Source organism: Sinocyclocheilus anshuiensis, unplaced genomic scaffold (assembly GCF_001515605.1).
Source record: "Sinocyclocheilus anshuiensis isolate Anshui unplaced genomic scaffold, SAMN03320099.WGS_v1.1 scaffold48, whole genome shotgun sequence".
Classification (NCBI taxonomy): Eukaryota; Metazoa; Chordata; class Actinopteri; order Cypriniformes; family Cyprinidae; genus Sinocyclocheilus; species Sinocyclocheilus anshuiensis.
Window position 1 is genome coordinate 1,461,205 of NW_015554124.1, and position 20,232 is coordinate 1,481,436.

At 37.4% G+C, this 20,232-nt stretch overlaps 2 protein-coding genes across 6 annotated transcripts in view; one reads left to right on the top strand and one right to left on the bottom strand.

Annotated features, from left to right (window-relative positions):
* Nucleotides 1-6,002: 6,002 nt before the first annotated feature.
* Nucleotides 6,003-10,792, top strand: LOC107670140 (frizzled-4). The gene is made up of 2 exons (XM_016462655.1): nucleotides 6,003-6,424; nucleotides 8,607-10,792. The coding sequence occupies exons 1-2, from the start codon at nucleotides 6,188-6,190 to the stop codon at nucleotides 9,939-9,941; spliced, it is 1,572 nt and encodes a 523-aa protein (XP_016318141.1). The 5' UTR covers nucleotides 6,003-6,187; the 3' UTR covers nucleotides 9,942-10,792.
* Nucleotides 10,793-14,066: 3,274 nt separating this feature from the next.
* LOC107670092 (butyrophilin subfamily 1 member A1-like) overlaps nucleotides 14,067-20,232 on the bottom strand; it is a 14,567-nt gene continuing 8,401 nt past the window's right edge. For 3 of the 5 annotated variants that reach the window (XM_016462575.1, XM_016462572.1, XM_016462576.1), the window contains 5 exons: nucleotides 18,394-18,714; nucleotides 16,883-17,167; nucleotides 15,979-16,098; nucleotides 15,824-15,857; nucleotides 14,067-15,082 (listed from right to left, as the gene is read on the bottom strand). In XM_016462575.1, coding sequence (XP_016318061.1) covers nucleotides 15,031-15,082; nucleotides 15,824-15,857; nucleotides 15,979-16,098; nucleotides 16,883-17,167; nucleotides 18,394-18,714 — 812 coding nt within the window. In that variant the 3' untranslated portion in view covers nucleotides 14,067-15,030. Of the gene's footprint in view, nucleotides 15,083-15,819; nucleotides 15,858-15,978; nucleotides 16,099-16,882; nucleotides 17,168-18,393; nucleotides 18,715-20,232 lie in introns of all 5 variants that reach the window. The other 2 variants (XM_016462573.1, XM_016462574.1) reach the window with 2 other exon arrangements.

Genomic DNA, 20,232 nt, shown 5'->3' on the forward strand with positions numbered 1-20,232 from the left:
GTATGCTGTCATTGTCACATGACCAGTTTGTGGCATTTTTAATTCAACAAGTGACATGCAATTATAACCTTAAAATAAAACACAATTCAATTTTGAGTAAAAATTTAAAAACTGTTTGCAGTCAGACCAAATAATGAGTCAAAAACAACAGATATTCATAGAACATCAGTTTGAGCTGCAGTGCATTGTGGGATATAATTTCTCATATAACGCTCTAGTTGTGTATAGCACAAATTGGCAAATGCAGCATTTTGTATGTATATAGTGAATACATTCTGCATTTCTAGCATGATTAGTGTGATATTTTGAAACATACCTTTACTTCACAAGCTCTGCTTTCCCAGCATGCACCTGGATCTGCAGACCTCCACATACAGATGTGTTTCTTACTCACTGAAGGCAGCCATCTGTGGCCTAAAGGTTCAGGATCGGGGTCAGCAAGGTCACTGGTTCAAATCCGGGGGTGATTGATGGCTTCCATTGTTTTTTTGTACAATAATTCAATTGGATAAAAAGGTAAACAGTATCAAAATGCAATTAATTCTTTTATTATACACTTCTATTATACACATTTCTGTTCTTATTATTTTTGTCAAGTATATGCTGTTTTTCTTGGAAATACATCACATATTGGAAGTAAAATGGTTTGTTTTATGTTGACATTATATGTTGATTGATTCCACGATGAGATATAGGATCATATCAAATGTACAGTAGTTAGATTTTTAGATTAAAGGTCTCTTAATTAAGTCTGATAAACAAACAAAACCACCAGCAGACAAAATTAACAACAATCCATGTTCTTACTGACCCATACTGTATAGTGGAGTATTTCCTATTGATAGCATCAGAGACCACACACACACACACACACACACACACAACTGCATAGCAACTCCCTTCCCATCACCACAGAGACATTTCCTGTCTCCATTGTCCTGCTAGAGAACATACTGACCATAACACACACAGACACACAACATACCCAGAGGGCACATTACACAGACACACTACAACACAAATACTCTCCCACACACTGAATAACAACAGAGACGCACACAATAGCGTGTGTGCACGTGACTGCAGTTCAGACGTCTACACACAGTGGCAGTGTGTGTATTTTGAGATATGGCTGCATGTATAACGTCCTAGTGAGGGGGTGGAATTTGCACTCAGCACAATAGAAACCTGTAAAACATCACATCGCTGAGCGTTAGTCACCACTGATGTGAAAAGTCTTTAGTTAGTTAATTTTTTTCTACAACAAAACACTACTTTGCCGTTGATTCGATCGGTTCTTATGGATGGTTGAATGCACTGAATCAAATAAATTATTCACTGATTCATTTGTCCATGCTCTGTATTTCTGTAGTGAAATATTTAAGGGAATAGTTCACCCAAAAATTCAAATTTGCTGAACATTTACTCACCCTCAGGCCCTCCAAGATTAGTCAGATGAGTAGATGAGTTTGTTTCTTCATCAGATTTGGAGAAATGTAGCATTGCACCACTGTCTCAGCAATGGATGCTCTGCAGTGAATGGGTGCCGTCAGAATGAGAGTCCAAACAGCTGATAAAAACATCACAGTAATCCACAAGTAATCCACAGCACTCCAGTCCATCAGTTCTTGAGAAGCCAAAAGCTTTAACAAAACCATCAAGACATTTTAACTTTAAACGATTGCTAAAATAAATAGTCCATAATCAATAATAACGCTTCCTCCGGTGAAAAAGTGCTCTGGTCTGAATCAGGAGAGAAATCTGCACAGATCAAGCACCATTTAACAAAATGGTCCAAAACAGCTCTAAACAACTATATTGGTGGATTTTGATGTGAGACAACAGGAGATTAACTTTTTCTCTGGAAGAAGCATTATTATGGACTCAAATTTTTAGCCAAAAGTGAAGGTTTAAAGTTAAAACGTTTTAATTATGGATTTGTTTCTTACAAACATGAAGCTTCACATGATGTTAACTGATGGACTGGAGTGGTGTGGATTACTTGTGGATTATTGTGTTATGTTTTTATTATTATGTTATGTTTTTATCAGCTGTTTGGACTCTCATTCTGATGGCACCCATTCACTGCAGAGGATCCATTGGTGAGCATGTAAAAAGGTAAAAGTGTGCTTATTTTTTACACTTTTTTTTTTAACATCAATTCACCCTATTTAAACAGATACTGTTCCTTTAAATAGCTTCACTGTATTTAGCCAGCATTTGTGAAGAGCTTAGTGCTAAAAGTGCTGCTTGACTGTAATTCATCTACTTTAAATTATGAGTAGCTTGTTGTTTGGCAAACTTCAGCTTCACACACGCGGACCACACAAACCACACTACCAGCCAAAATCAAAGCAGCAGCCGAGTTTCAATCATACAGAAACATTCCACTAAAGAAAAAAACTGCATCTGTATGAAGAGAGCGGGTGAGAGAGATTTTGTTGCTGAGAAGCATGAACCCACAAGCAGCCCGGCAGCCTTCCCAGAAAACAACTATATTTCTGACAAGCACTCTAATGCAACCACAACAAACACACACACACTGGAGGCTTATGGGTCTAAAGATATCGATGGGTTGAGGGGGGTTAACTCGCCAACAAGCTCAGATTTATGATGTGTTCGAGGAGACATTTATCAAACAGCTACTGACACGCACACACACACTTAAATTGTCTTGTTTGATTTGAAGAAAATAATTGATTTGATTTGCTGACTGCTTGGCTGAATGATTTGATTGGTTGCAATAACTGAGGGTGTTTTCATCTTGAATCACAGATAAGATCTCAATAAAGGAATTGTTGACCCAAAAATTAAAATTTGCTAAAAATGTCCTCACCATCAGGCCATCCGAGATGTAGATGAGATTGTTTCTTCATTAGATTTGTAGAAATGTAGAACTCCACTTGCTCAGCAATGGATCCTCTGCAGTGAATGGGTGTCATCAGAATGAGAGACAAAACAGCTGCTAAAAACATCACAATAATCCACACCACTCCAGTCCATCAGTTAAAGGGGTCATATGATGCGATTTCAATTGTTCCTTTCTCTTTGGAGTGTTACAAGCTCTTGGTGCATAAAGAAGGTATTCGGCCAATCACAACGCACTGGATAGCTGGCCAATCAGAGCACACCTCGCTTTTTCAGACCGATGAACTTTGTAAAAATCGACGCGTTTCAGAAAGGCGGGGCATAGAGGAGAAACAATATTGTACAGTATGTGGGAAATAATGTGTTTTTTGAACCTTAAACCGCATAAACACATTTCATTACACCAAATACACAAAATAATGTTCTTTTTAGCAACATCATATGACCCCTTTAACATCTTGAGCCAAAAGCTGTGTGTTTGTAAGAAACAAATCCATCAAGATGTTTTAACTAAAATACAAGTCCATAATCCATAATAATGCTTCCTCCAGTGAAAAAGTCCATCTCCTGTTGTCTCTCGCATAAAAATCCAGCCACATATTTGTTCAGAGCTGTTTTGGACTGTTTTGGTTTGTAAACGGTGCTTGATCTGTGCAGATTTCTCTCCTGATTCACACCAGACCATTTTTTTTTTACTGGAGGAAGTGTTATTATTATGGATTATAGACTCGTATTTTAGCAAAGGTTTGAAGTAAAAAAATGCCTTGATGGATTTGTTTCTTACAAACGCAGCTTTTAGCTTCTCAAGATGTTAACTGATGGACTGGAGTGGTGTGGATTATTGTGATGTGAAACTCATCTACATCTTGGATGTCCTGAGAGTGATACTTATTCAACAAATGTTCATTTTTGGGTCAACTGCTCCTTTAAATCCTAACTGTTTCTCATGAACACGGACGCAATTGACTTATTTGTGCCTATTTTAATTTCTCCTAATGAATTTGAAGTGAAAATCACTTAGACAGAAATATGCTAATAAGAACTCCATTAAGACTCTTGCAACTTCTGAGCAATAAAGTTTTCAGTTACAATTCAACAGATCAATAAACCTATTTAAACAACAAAGTGTTTGAAGTAAATAAGCTTCAGAGTTTGTGTCCATGACAACTTCAGATAAATTGTTGCCAGACCCTGTCGCCATGGTTATGCTTCTCGGACACCGTACTAATTAACCGGGAAAGTTTTACACTGCTACAGCTTGTACACACACACACACACATTTCATTAGACACAATACAAACACAGTTTTTTATCCTGTTGATTCAAACGTTCCTTCTGTTTCAACTTGGATTCCATCCAGAGCAGCTGCTACACATGCGTTTACTTATCTGAATGAGGACATACCACAGACTTCTATTGTTTTATTTACAGCTGATTATGACGACTGAGTGTCCCAAACCCTCTAAGGAAAACTTTTGCATTCAAAAAAAATTTGCTCTTTCTCAACCTGGATCCAAACACTTAGTGCATGCATTTGGGAGAATGACCGAATGAACGACTGGAAGAGCGTGCAATGGTGCAAGAGGAAACTTTCCAAACATGCCATTTAAAACATAATCATTACTGATTGCTGTTGCTGTTGTGTGATTAACATAACCCCTCTTGATATTAGTGCAATTATTTATTTAATTTACACATTTAAATGGCACATTTTAAAGCATTTTTGGAAGTGCATCATTAACTCCTAATGACTCTGAATTAGTCTATTGTGTTTCACACATCCAGACATTAGGCTCATTTAAAGTCATTATGGCTTCACTAAACGACACTGAAGCACTAATGTCTCTCAGCAGATATTGTGTCGCACACACTGCATACTGTGCATCATGTTTATCATTCTCCAACCATCTTGATTGCTAAGAATATTCACGGACAATCAGCTGAAGCGACTGAAGGCTGCTGGGATAGTCGTCCTGACAGCATTGCAGCACAATCTATCGGCTCATTACCATTTTAATAGCTGCTCCACGGATACCAACCTGCTTGTCTCTTTTTTCTCAGTCTGTCACTTAAAAACTGCTAATTACTGCTGACCTCCGCCCGTCAGGGTCACGGGAGGGGGTTGGGAGCAGGCCGGGTGTCGGGCAGGGGGTTTTATTCTGATAGTTAGTGACCAGTGAGGCGAAACAGAGGGAGGAGACGCATCAATCTAACGCTTGTAATCTGGGTTCAGACCCCCAAATCTCTGTCCAAAAGAGAAGTTTCTTCACACGGATCACTTTAATCAGAGTTTGGATCCCTGCTGCACTAAACTCAATAACTAGCTTTAAGAAAAAACATCTAACAGGGAAAGTTCTCAGAATGTTCCGGTAAGGTTCTCTCAAAGTTTTGTTACACTTTTTAAATGTTGCTACTTGTTTCAGAACGACAAAAGTAACATTCCCATAATGTTTGCAAAATTGTTCCCTATTAAAAGTTCGCATAACCCAGGAAAAAAAACCTTTGTAACTACATGCAGGGCAATATTGTTTAAAAAAAAAAAACACAGAAATTAGAAATTTAAGATATTATCATGGATTGTATTTCGATGTTCTGAATAACACTTTAACATATATATATATATATATATTACACTTAATAGACAATTAGTAGATGTACATTCAAACATTTGGAAATTAATCCTTGATATGTATATTTTAATATTAATATTCATGTGGGTCACCTAGTGCTTGGCATGAAATCTGTTAATGATTTAAAAGTTATTATTAAAGCTAAACAAAATTTTGACAAGAGGAAACTAAATTATTTATAGTATTAAACTGATTATATATTAAACTGATTATTAATAATAATAAAAAAAAAAAACACTAAAAGTAGCCTAATAAAAAAAAAATAATTTGAAAATGGTTTAAGACGAGTAATATTGGGAGTACTACAAATAAAAGGACATTGAAATAAGTCATGTACTTTAAGTGGTAAAGATGAAAAATGAAGCGTCTCACTTTCTCTGTTTTATTGTTGTGGCTACTCTAAGCCCCGCCCCCACTCTGGAGCTGACGCTCTGATTGGCTGACGGGGCAGCTGTCCCGTCTCCGTCTAGACCGCAACCGGGCAGAACCCGCGCGACTGCTCCACGGACGTACCGGAGCACGCAGAAGCCACGGATCGTTACTTGTAGCCAGGACTCTAAGGAAGCTCGTTAGGTTTATTCCGGAACGGGACTAACGGAACACACTTTAACGGACCCTTTCGCTCTGGCACGAGACTGCGTCTGAACTCCGGTAAAAGCTCGCGCTGGAATTCCGCCGATAGCGTCATCATGGCTCGGTTCGGCTTCGGGCTCGCGCTACTGGCGCTCGTGGTGGGGCTTGCGCACGCGTTTGGGGACGAGGAGGAGATGAGCTGCGACCCGATCCGCATCTCCATGTGTCAGGATCTCGGATACAATGTGACCAAGATGCCGAACCTGGTGGGAAACGTGCTGCAGTCCGACGCCGAGCTGCAACTGACCACATTCACACCGTTAATACAGTACGGCTGCTCGAGCCAGCTGAAGGTGAGAGTTCACAACACACACACACACAGTAACTAGATCCTACACATCACACACACATTTTTAAATCTTGACATGATATGAAAGCAACAACATCAGAAAAACAGTAACATTATGACGATATTATTATTATTAAAATCCTCATTACATTATAAAAACAATAATTACTATGATAAATAACAATATACTATTACAAAATAATTATTAATCATTATTGTGACAAAGGAACAATTAATTAAAATAACGATTTATAGTAATGCGCATAATCACAATAATAAAAAATATTCTTTATAAAATTATGATTAATAATAAATTACAAAAATGTAATAATATTTAAAACAAATATATAAAATATAAATATATATGAAAAATTTATTTTTATCGTTTTTATGAATACTTATTGTGACAAGGGAAAGATTCAAATGTTTCATAATATTAATAATCATTATTTTTTTAGTATTAGTATGATAATAATTATTATTACGGTTTTTATTAAGGTGCCAGTAATGTTTACAAACAATAATGTAAAACAGTCATTCCAATCAAGTACTAATTTTACCCAGAATTTGCGTGCACACACATACTGTACTCAGGCTCTACACACAGTGTGTTTGTCTCATTATACTTGTGACGACCAGATTCCTGGAATTGTCTTAATAAATGCCTTAAAACGAACTTGTGCTGGTCTGTATTAGTGAAAGGTGTTCATAAACTGGCCAAATGATCTCTTAATACACTAGGAGCTTTCTGTAAGTGTATAAATATATGAATTATCTTAAGCATAATTCCAAGTTGATTAATTCGAGAACAGTATGAAGTCCTTGTAAGTGTGTGTGTGTGTGTGTGTGTGTGTGTATGTATGTGTGTGAGTATTGAAGACAGAGGCAGTTGTTGTTTTATTGATTCAGCGCGGAGAAGAAACCTCCCACTCGGATTCCCGTGTGTGTTTGCTGGAGAATCTCGTGATTAAAGCTGCTTTAAATGCTGCCCAGTTATCACAAACATCTTAAAGCGAGAACACTTCTGCCCAAAGCTGCTCTTGGATATGAAAATGGCATATTGATGCATGTTTTTCAGTCCACAATTGTTGATTTCTTGAAGTGTATGTGACCACAGCACAAGTTTGTAGCTTCCTCTTATGAGAGCAGTCCTGCATCACAGAATTTCCCTACTCATACAAACAGCAGGGAAACCCATAACATACAAAACTCACAAACACTTGGAACAGACATGCAACACATACCATCCGCACACGTATAAAGCAACAAACCAATGGTTTCTTCTCCTTTAGAGCTTCAGAAAACAAAGTTGAAAAGCCCAAATTTGTGCCATTTAGGCATGCAACGCACGCCATCTGCACACATATAATGTGACAAACCAGTGTTTTTCTCCTTTACAGCCTCAGAAAAAGTGCAATACTAGAATCACACATTTGAAAAGCACTAATTTGTGAAACTTACACATGCCACCTGCACACATATAATTGATGTTTTTTCTCATTTAAACTTTTGAAAAAAATGCAATACAAAAAAAGCAATTAGACATGCAACACGTGTCATCTGCAAACATAATGTGACAAAGCAATGTTTTTTCTCATTAAGAGCTTTAGAAAACATGCAATTCTAGAAAACACATTGATACTGCACACATGATGTGACAAAGGCAATGTTTTTCTCCATTAGAGCTTCTGAAAAAAAATGCAATACTAAATAACACATTTGATGCTGCAAACGATGCAACAAAAGCAATGTTTTTCTCCAGTAGAGCTTCTGAAAACATGCAATATTAGAAAAACAGCAGATGGCATGTGTTGCATGTCTATGATGTGACAAACCAATGTTCTTCTCATTTAAAGCTTCTAAAAACATGCAATACTAGAAGAACTGCAGATGGCATGTGTTGCATATCTATGATGCGACAAACCAATGTTCTTCTCTAGGCCTACAGCTTCTAAAAACATGCAATACTAGAAAACAAATCTGATGCTGCACACGTGATTCGACAGACCAATGTTTTTCTCCTTTAGAGCTTCTAAAAACATGCATTACTAGAAAACACATCTGAAAAACACAAATTCGTGCACGTCTCAGACTTCAGCTGCTTATGAGGATTTAGAAGCTCTCCTGATTTTCCAAGACACATTTTGCAAATATCTAATCCTCTCCCCGGCTTTGCTTTCTTGCAGTTCTTCCTATGCTCCGTCTACGTTCCCATGTGTACGGAGAAGGTTCCCATCCCGATTGGCCCGTGTGGCAGCATGTGCTTGTCTGTAAAGAGGAAGTGTCTTCCGGTCCTGCAGGAGTTTGGTTTTGTGTGGCCGGAGCTCTTGAACTGCAGCCTGTTCCCGCCCAACAACGACCAGAACCACATGTGCATGGAGGGTCCGGGCGACGAGGACCTGCCGTTTCACGCCATCCGACCGATGCCGCCACAGGAGGAGGAGTGCATGGCACTGGGAGACGGCGTGGAGAAGTATGCATGGGTCAAACGCAGCGGCAGCTGCTCGCTGCAGTGCGGATATGACACGGGATTGTACCAGCGACAGTCCAAAGTCTTTACCGATGTGTGGATGGCAGTGTGGGCGGTTCTCTGCTTCATCTCCACCACGTTCACAGTCCTGACCTTCCTAGTGGACTCCTCGCGGTTTTCCTATCCGGAACGGCCTATTATTTTCCTTAGCATGTGCTGCAATATTTACAGCGTGGCCTACATCGTCCGGCTGACCGTTGGTCGCGAGCGCATCTCTTGCGACTTGGAAGAAGCGGCTGTGCCTGTGCTAGTGCACGAGGGGTTGAAGAACACAGGTTGCGCCATCGTCTTCCTCCTAACGTATTTCTTTGGCATGGCGAGTTCAATCTGGTGGGTGATCCTGACGCTCACGTGGTTCCTGGCGGCTGGGCTGAAGTGGGGTCACGAGGCCATCGAAATGCACAGTTCGTACTTCCACATCGCAGCTTGGGCCATTCCCGCCGTCAAGACCATCGTCATCCTCATCATGCGGCTGGTGGACGCTGACGACCTTTCTGGGATGTGTTACGTGGGCAACCAGAACCTCGATGCGCTCACTGGGTTCGTAGTTGCTCCGCTATTTACGTACTTGGTAATCGGGACGCTGTTTATTGCCGCCGGCTTGGTTGCGCTGTTCAAGATCCGCTCGAATTTGCAAAAGGACGGGACTAAGACGGACAAGCTAGAGCGGCTCATGGTAAAAATTGGCGTGTTTTCAGTGCTTTACACGGTGCCAGCCACTTGCGTCATTGCGTGCTACTTTTACGAAATCTCTAATTGGGCTGACTTTCGCCAGTCGGCGAGGGATTCGTACATGGCAGCAGAGATGCTGCGGATTTTTATGTCTCTGCTGATGGGAATCACGTCGGGAATGTGGGTTTGGTCCGCCAAAACGCTTCACACGTGGCAGCGATGTTCCCACCGACTCGTGCACACTGGGCGAAACAGTCGCGTCAAACAGACCGCCAACGGCTGGGTCAAACCGGGAAAAGGCAACGAGACGGTTGTGTGATAAAGAGACGGAGGCGACGGAGGATCGTTCATTCACTTTTTCACGAAATGTTCTTAAGATGATCTTAACACTGGACGGACCTGGTACAGCAGTTTTTCCGTGTAAATATGCACTACGTCAAACTCTCACTGAAGTGCCTTCGTTTTTGTGGACGAGCTACTCAACCGATTCTGGGAAACGTAGTTCTTTACTCCTCAGCAATCAGCGCCGTTTACCTCGCAACACGTCACAGCTGCCGGAATGCCTACGAGACTTGTTAATGCTACGTTCATGTTGTATTTGAAATGAGAAATATTGAAGCAGAAAGTAAGTGTGCAATGGCATGTCAGAATTATGTGTAGAGGTTGCTAACTAACTTTAACTGTTGACATTTTGCTATCGTTTTACGTCTTGCACGACGTCACAATGCTCAAGTGAGTTTCCGTGAATGGTTTTTACAGGTCAAACTCAACAAAACGTGAACACATTATAAGTTATTGTGCAGAGATTTCCTTCACTATTTAGTTACTGTCTATTTTTGATATGACAAAGCTATGATGGGACTTTTGTTTTTGTGGGGGGGGGTCAGACACACATTCACTCTGAATATAACATGTGACAATCACTGACCGTGCCGTACGGGCCTCCCGTAGGGTCGATGAATGTATTGACCGATGATAAACTCTTAAACCTTTAAAAAAGTGCCTCAAAAACTCACATGCAGGTGGTACAGTCCTGGATTTCATGAAGGACTTCTGGATTGATTTGTACATAAACTGATGTTTGTAGTTGTAATATGTTATTTTTGTGTTATGAAATGCTAATTTATCTTTGTAAAAACTAAGAAACTGAACAAAAATGAATTTATTTAAGAATGCTTTTGTATCAAATTAAAAATTCAACTTTGAAAATCAATTCCAGACCCAATGTGCATCTTTTGTTTATAGACGTATAGTTCACTATTAAAACTCCCTCTGTAGGTTTACAACTTCAGATGCCTTGTGACTCTAGTAAATCTGCACTATGTGACGAGAAATTAAAGGATTGTTTTGGGCATTAGGTAGCAAATCTGTCTTCGCAGAATTAGAGGTTTGACTCTTTTTAAAATTCCTCCACCCAGAAATGATTTGAACAAAGATTTATCCTCCAGTCCAACTTTCCCCCTCGGAGTCACCACACCCGGCTCAGGGTTTCTTGTAAGACAATATCAGATGGTTATTGCTCTTTCATGGGTGATTAGTCTTGAAATGCTTTAATATGCCGAGTAAACCAAACATAAATATGCATTATCAATATGGGAATTTTAAATGACCACATTTCACAGCCAAAAACAGTTGCATAGTCGGGTAAATGGTCAGTTTAGAATAAATAGCCTACCTGTTTTTATCTAATGATTGTGGATTTAAATGTTTTACAAAATGTTTAGTCACATCAGCCAGTTTCTAATATGATGCTGCTCCCTACAGGTCAATTGAAGCACTACAGATGAACCCAGCAGAGGAGAACAGACTTTTGCAGTGACATGCAATCAAAATTATTTTTAGATTTGTGTTGCATCCCATTAAAAATCATCAGATTTTGTTTTCAAATGTATCTCTTTATACAATAAGCAGCAAAAAAGTACAACTTTGAGACACTTAACAGATAGTTGTGGTCAGGGTTGGGCAAAGATACATCAAAATGTATTTTAAAATAAAATACCAAATACCTTCATTTTAAGTGTATCAAAATAAACTACAAAATACAGCAGCCACACCAAGTATCAAAATAAACTACTGTATTTTTGTATTTTAAAAATACTAAAAAATACTTTTACGAGGGAGCATGACATCGCCACGATATGTATTGTCATATCACCCAGCTTTAACATGCAGTAGTGCTTTAAACACAATTTGACAAGCTAGTTGATAAAAAAAAAAAAAAACGATTAACTATTAAAACTTTGTCCCTTGACAGTGCTCTTTTATTCTTTCATGTTAACTGACGGCAAATCTGAATGATGCACTATTTTAACTTTAATCAACATGTACAATTGACCATGACATCCTCACCTTATCTTATTCCAGAAAAGTCACTCACTCACCCAATGCTGAATGGAGTTGTACAGCTGCAGCTCACCTGATGAATGTTGGGGTTGGGGGAGGGGGTGTGTCTGAACTAAATCAGCACACTGATAAAGAGGTTGACTGGCACAAAGTATTTTATGTATTTTGAAAATACAAAAATACTAATCTTAAATGTATTTAAATACAAAATACATGTGATTTTTTCCAAAGGCTTTTAAATACAAAATAGTATTTTGTATTTCAAATACATATTTGAACATGTATCTGAAATACTGCCCATCCCTGATCGCCACGATATGTATTGTCATATCACCCAGCTTTAACATGCAGTAGTGCTTTAAACACAATTTGACAAGCTAGTTGATAAAAAAAAAAAAAAACGATTAACTATTAAAACTTTGTCCCTTGACAGTGCTCTTTTATTCTTTCATGTTAACTGACGGCAAATCTGAATGATGCACTATTTTAACTTTAATCAACATGTACAATTGACCATGACATCCTCACCTTATCTTATTCCAGAAAAGTCACTCACTCACCCAATGCTGAATGGAGTTGTACAGCTGCAGCTCACCTGATGAATGTTGGGGTTGGGGGAGGGGGTGTGTCTGAACTAAATCAGCACCCTGATAAAGAGGTTGACTGGCACGAAGTATTTTATGTATTTTGAAAATACAAAAATACTAATCTTAAATGTATTTAAATACAAATTACATTTGATTTTTGCCGAAGGCTTTCAAATACAAAATAGTATTTTGTATTTTAAATACGTATTTTAATACATGTATCTGAAATACTGCCCATCCCTGGTTGTGGTGACGGTTGTCTGATGGTCGGATGCATAACTTCCAGGAAATATGCTTCAATAACAGTAAATGCTACTTCTGAAATAAAGTCAACATGAAGTGGCATTTGCAACCGGTTTACTGTCATAATGTGAAACAAAAGTGGGACTTGATTGTGTCAAACAGAGCAAAGTTTCCAAAACTTGCCCGTGATGACCTTTAATTTGGCCCATCATTTCCACTTTTTTGTGGGGGGAAAATAGAGGGGGAAAACACGCCATTGAAGCATATCTTCATTTCTAATTTATCATTTTGTTTTAACATTTAATTTGATTAAATTATAATATAGTTGGATTTAGTAGTTCAGCCCACAGCCCTCTTGTTGGCACTTTGTAGTAAAACTTATAAAAATAGAAAGTTAACATGTTACTCGCATCATACCATATGTAATCATGTTGAATTCATATATAACCATTTAGCCTAACAACCAACCAATCAAGGTTATAAACTCTGCTAAATTCAACTACTACGACCTAACTGACCTTAATAGGAACAAATATAGCTTAGTTAATGTAAACTCCTAAAATCAGGACTTAACCAAAAGCATTTTGTAAACAGCCCCTAAAAACACATGTAACTGTGGAGTTAGCAAACTAGCTAATTACTTACATCGTTCAAAATACAATGTCTTGTAAATGTACTTACAGAAAGCCCTTGGAAATGTTGTGGAACTCAGGAACCGATAAACTAGCGTCAACTCAGCTAACGCAAACTGCGATAAAACTTAGCTAGGCCTACGAGATACTGATGGACTTTTCTGTTAATTAAACGTGAACTTCCCCTGCTGGTTAAAACTAACTACACACACTTAGACGTGAACTATTCACATTCAGTTATTAAACTCAACTGATAATTAGTTTTTTACGCGCAGGCCCACGTTGTCATATTTCATTTTACAGCGCGGGAATACAGGCCCTCGACGCATGCGCACATGAAACATTATAAAAGATATTAGCGATATGCTAACTTGCGCGTGAATACCTTTGGGCTGTATACAATCGTCTTTTGAATGACAACTAACCAAATCTAAAAAAAAAAAAAAAAAGTATTGAAATAAACTAAACATCATCAAAAAAGGTTTTTGAAAAGCTAACTTATGAAAATCTTTAATTTGAGTTAGGAAATCGGAGTCTGGGAACATTGTCAAACTGATTTTTATTTAGTATTTTTTTTTTATTTCATCTTCTTTTTTTGAGAAATACACAGAATAATTTAATCATAAATTACAGCCCTCTCAAGCAGTCAGAAAGCAAAGTGCATAAGACATTTCCACACGGAAACAGAATAATTTTAAATTTAAATATCTTGTTACTGTCACCTTGAGAACAATTTTACAGTAAAAAAAATATATATATATTCAGCATGTCAGTAAATGTCAGTGCGGTGCTGTAGAAAAGTAAAAGAGTCAGTATTAGTCTGTACACATGAACAAACAGATGTGGACATATTGGCGTACAATAATGCGACGGTAAACATTGCATTTTGGGGAATGACCAGCAAAATCATGAAACAGTATTTGATTTTTAGGTATTATGTTTCTTTAGCTCGTCTGAGAACTGGCTTTAAAAAATAAAGCTTCAAATAAATCAGCTTCTAGAAGCAAATGAAATGTGCCAGCGTAAGACCATTTCAACATCATATTCTTAAATGAACATAGACAACAGTCATCAAGACTGTCTTGGTTATTTTATCAACCATACAACTGGCCCAAATCAGAATATTTATTTCAGTTCAGTCTTTAAAAAAGTTCTGAACTTTAAAAGTCCCACTCCTTGGAATAAAGTGGCACAATTTGAAACACTATACGGGATTGTGAAGTATATAGAGCAAATCTAGCCATAAAGCTTTGAATCTTTTTATAAGCACCATTACAAATCCCTCTTCCGGCAACATAAACTTGAAATATCTCTGTGTATTTGCCCACTGCATCTTCAAGATGCCGAAGAAAAGATGTGCTCTTCCAAATGAATGACTAGGAAAGGAAGGTAGCGTTCTTACAAGCTTGTTCAAATGTGCCAGGACAGTCCAGCATTGCTCCGTGAAAGCATCTGTCAGGGCCTGCTTCTATACAGAAGTGAAGCCACTTTAAAGACACAACGTTCAGCTGGACAATCTGCCCGATTTGTCCGTCTGCAGTCAGAGCTCTGGGTGCTGAAGCACTTCCGCTTGACAGAACGGGGAAAATCTCGTCGCATCTCCTCAGCGTTTCGTCGTCACGCCTCCGACGCGCTGAAGCTGTGAATGGCAGTCGCTGGTTAGAAATACAGGAATTCCATTGGTTATTCTTGGTGTCAACGTTACATGAAATCACTTGTGTATGAAAGGAACAGTTCACTCAAAAATCAACCAAAAAAACATTTTTTTTAATCTTTTAATTGCAAATTCAAATAGCCTAGTGGCTATTGTCCATGCAAAAACAATGTCAAGATTTTCAGTGAGTTCAATTTCCGTCTGCGTCTCACACAAAGTTATCAAATGACTTCAGAAGATGTGGAATATAGTGCATAAGCTGTGTGGACTAGTTGAAATCCTATTATAGTTTTTATTAATATTTTGAATTTATTTTTATATTTTCTGTATATTTTCTCATTTTAAATTTTTATTTCATTTTTAGTAATTTTACTGTCCTTTTAATTATTTTCTTAATACTTCTGTATAATTGTTTTTTTTTTTTCAGTTTTAGTTATTACATCAAGTTAAACAAAATGATAATGAGAAATATTACCTTGTCAATGAGCTGAAATAAATATGTTACATTTTTCTATTTTATTTTATTTTTAGTTAATTTTTATTTAACTATAACTATCCTGGTATGGACGATTTCTATGGTGCTTTTGTGAGTTTCAGAACATGTTCATTGTAATTGCAGCAATATAGCATGTATTTGCCAGATTTCTCATACAGATTTGAAAGAAGATGAGAGTAAATGTAAAGTAATTTTTGGGTGAACTACTGCTTTGGTGATATGAGAACGTAGTGAGAAGATACCTACGCTAAAGGAACGTCAACTCCCTCAGCTCCATCCTCTGTGGAAGAGAGAAATGCAAAACATGTTCAGATGTTTGATGAAGATTTGAAGGGTTAATAATAATAACTCATGTAGTTTGGTGTCTACTGATAATTTAGTGTGTGTGTGTTCTTGTGTACCTGAGGTTTGTGGTCTTCTACAGCAGCACTTCATCACCACGACAAAAATAAGTAACAGGACAAACACAAGCACGACGACGATAGCTGTGATCACCTGAAGTGGGAAAGATTCTGTTTCACCTGCAAAAAGACGACAAAACATAATTTGTATTTACCTTTTCCTTTTTAAGGAAATATTTGTGACGCACTTGTTACTGGGGTTTCCAAAATGTGAAAAGGTAAAAAAAAAAAAACAGTGGAAAAAATAAAATAGATTAAAATAAATAATAAAAAGAATATAATTAACAATTAGATTAAAATAAATAAGAAATAAATTAGATGAAATTAGTTTAAAATAACAAAAGAAACTGAGATGCAAATAAATAAATAACAAAACCTGGTTTAAATAAAAAAAGTAAACAATAAAAATTAGATAGAAAATACATCTAACAGTACAGTACTATAGTGAGTAGAGGAAAAAATTCTATTTATTCTCCAAATAATATTTTAAATTGATATAATATAAATTATAATAATTAAATTCTATATAATTGGGTCTTTTATACATGAAAATGTACAGCCTTTTACATTTTAGGACAGGGTCCCTCACATAAAGATAACACTAGAATAGTTTGCCCAAAAATGTCCACTATTCTGAGATTATTTATTCACCCACACATTATTTATGTATGACCTCATTAATATTCATGAGGTAAATTTTAGAGCAGCAAAGGGAAGGATTACAAGTGAACAACAACTTCAAATTCACTCTGTTCAATTGCAAAACCTCAAAAGACTTGGAATATAGTGTACAGACTACTTTTTATGCTTTTTGGAGATGTGGCCACTATAAATCGTAGTTTTATGCAATATTGACATTTAACTTTTGAGTGAGTTATGGAGCAAAATCCAACAACACACTTACATATGGAGATGGTGTGGGAAACAGCGCCCCCTACGGCACAGCTGGTATTAGTAGGCTGGCCGCAGTTGTAAATGATGGTTTGGTTGATGGTCCAAGTTTTGGACTCGTTATCTGCTGAACTCATGTTGTAAATGACGTTAGTCAGATTTGGATTAAGCCCCGCCCATCTGACGGTGCTCTGCGGGTATCCGCCCACCGCCGAGCAGCTTAACTGACAGCTCTTTCCTGCGCCGCCATCACCGAGTTTACTGCAGTCTTTCGTGATTGTGGGAACGCTGTACTCGGCTGTAAAAAGTAGAGAGCAGTGGAATAAGTGGCATTTTAGAGATCCGCAGAGGTTCCCCCCTTCAGTGTTTCACTTCCCCAAAACCCACGTCAAGACAACTATCCCAGAATCCTTAGTCAGCAGTGAGTTTCCAATGCGTACAAGCATGCATGCCCCCACAGACAGACTTACATACGCAAATAAACCAACACACACACACAAATAGCCTACATATGCATATTCAAATTATATTTCGCAGAATGGCTTCTGTAGGGGTTTATCAAGGTTATGCATCATTCAGAATTGAAATAACAATGGCTCAAAAACTGAATTACATTTGAATTTAAGTACCTCTTAAAAATAAAGGTGCTTCAAAAGGTTCTTCAAGCGATGCTATAGAAGAACCATTTTTGGTTCCACAAAGAACCATTCTGTCAAAGGTTCTTTAAAGAACCATCTCTTTCTTACCTTTTTATAATCTGAAGAACCTTCTTTCACCACAAAGAACCCTTTGTGAAACAGAAAGGTTCTTCAGATGTTAAAGGTTCTTTATGGAACCATTTGGGCAAAAAGGTTCTTCTATGGCATCGTGAAGCACCTTTATTTTTAAAAGTGTAACGGGGTACATCAAAATTCAGGACGTAAAAGAACATTTAAAAAGTGTCGTTTTAACAATGCACTTCATATTTCAGTATGAATTAAATATAAACATATTCTCATGCATAACATTTTGAGGAATTTACAGAAATAAATTTGCTACTTTGCAAAAATGCTCTAATTTCTTCAATATGAAGTCAACTTTTATGTTAATATCATTTTTTATAAAATTATCTGGAAACATAGCTGGATAAATTTGTGTGGCCAAAAAAAAAAAGACAAAAGATTAATTCAAAATAATTTTGTACTGACTGCTGTAATTGTTTTGACAGCACTGAACTTAGTTTAAAGGAATATCTGATTATTTGAGATAAAATATATTCTACATATCAGGTAATAAATAGGCATAGTTAACCAAATTTAATAATGTAATTATTTTTGTATTGTCTTTTTGAAATTGCTGTTATTTTGTTTTGAATTTCTTTGAATTGAACTTCAGTAAATTCCTCTTTCTGTCATTCTGATTCAAATTCTAATTCAACTTCCTGTCTGGTCGATTTGATTCAAATTCACTCTCATAAACTGAATACGAGCCGATTCTTCAATTCTGCATTTAACTCAACCCTGTCGTCTGTATCTTGTGTCATACCTGTGACTTTGAGGAGAATCTGTGAGATTTCAGGTTTGTTGTTGATGAAAACAACACATTTATACAGTCCTTCATCAGAGACGGAGATGTTTCTCATCTCCATGCTGAGCTCCGTTTCATTCACTTTGGTTCTGTCCCAGTACTCAGAAAACTCATTCATCGCATGGCCTCTAGAAAACCCGTTGATGAACTCTTCTACTTTATCATTTTTAACTCTCTGTATGTACAAGCGTTCTACAGGAGTGCTGTGTTTCAAAGGACATCTGAATGTAACGCTGTGACCCAAAACAGCCGTGATGTTCTTCACTGCATCGCTGTCACCTACACAAACACACAACAACAGAAAAAACTGAAGCATTTCAGTCGACACTGATTATTATAGCTGATTATGGCAGGTATACTAAAGTGTAAATAGTAACGTGACTGTAGAAATTGTATACAAAAACTAATTAGCATTATATATTTTTTGTTGGTTGCACTGTGAATGGCATTATGCTACTGTGTGGATAATTACACAATTTATCATTTCCAAGCAAAACAGTCAAACTCTATAAGACCTGTAATTCAACCGTTGCTGAAAAATGTCTGCAAATGTTAATATATATAGTAGGGATGTGCATCTCATGTCTCAGGCCGATATGATACGCATCTCGATGCATAGCCAATGATACGATACATTAAAGATACATATGAAGCAGCTACCGATGCGATGCGATACGCTTCACCCCTATTACGATGCAGTGCGATCCGATTTCGATTTGATTCAACACAATGCGATTCGATGCAGTGGAGAAAATAAGATAACTTTTCATGCCTTGAGGCCTGTTTCATAAAAGAAGTTAACCAAATAAGCCAGGCTTATTTCAGTTAGTCTGACTCATTGTCAAATGATTTGGTTCCATTAAGCAAATTTAACATAGGCCTAGATCAAGCTTAGTCACTGTGGCAACTTATGCTGGGAAACTACACTCTAAAAAAAGATGGTTCTTTAAAGGTTCTTTACAAGCAGTAATGGTTTTATTTAGAACCATAGCATTCTGAAGAACCCTTTTATGCTGAAATGGTTCTTTGTGTTAGAGTGTAGGGTTCTTTGTTCCCGCCCTTTTGTTTTACAAATCTGAAACTGTCAAAGCATCTCATTACTACGGTGGCCGAGAAGTGCTAAACAAATCACAATTCTGAAAACAAAATAAATTACAAACACAAATGCAAGTCTAAAAAACAAAATAACAATTCAGAAAGCACAACAACAATTCAGAAACATTATAACAAGTCAGAAAACACAATGACAAATTCGAAAACAAAATAACAAGTCAGAAAACACAAGACAAATCAGACAAACCGGAAGAGGTAGGTATAGTTTGAGTCAGCGCCATTGGTTTGGGATTACTCACCGCTGACTGGACGAGACATCTGTCAATCAACGTATACAGGGAAGAACCAGCCGAAGAACAGCAGAGTCATGGTAGAAAGTTCGGAGATGGTATTAAAGTAGCTCAGTTTAAATGTATTGTATGAATTGCCCTTACTATGGAATAAAAAATACGGAGTGTATATTTACATTTAGTTAAAAGCAGCTGTAAAACATTAGCTCCAGTGGCACAGATGGATAAGCACTTGTCGTTGGCTTTTTGACACGATCGACCCGGGTTCGATCCCGTCTTTTGCCGAACTTTTTTTTTCACCCTTTTCAAATCTCGTATCACATCGTAAAGGCATTTATTTTCAATAAAAATTAAGAAAATAATCAAAAAGTTGAAAATAAACTATCGGGTAGGGTTAGGGTAGGTGTAGGGAGGGCTTTATTGTACCAATAAGGTGGCATCCATTTAATAATTA

Coding starts and splice junctions, on each gene's coding strand:
- LOC107670140 (XM_016462655.1), top strand. CDS start 6,188: ATGGCTCGGTTCGGCTTCGGGCTCGCGCTACTGGCGCTCGTGGTGGGG. Junction 6,425..8,606: donor GCTGCTCGAGCCAGCTGAAG/GTGAGAGTTCAC, acceptor GCTTTCTTGCAG/TTCTTCCTATGCTCCGTCTA.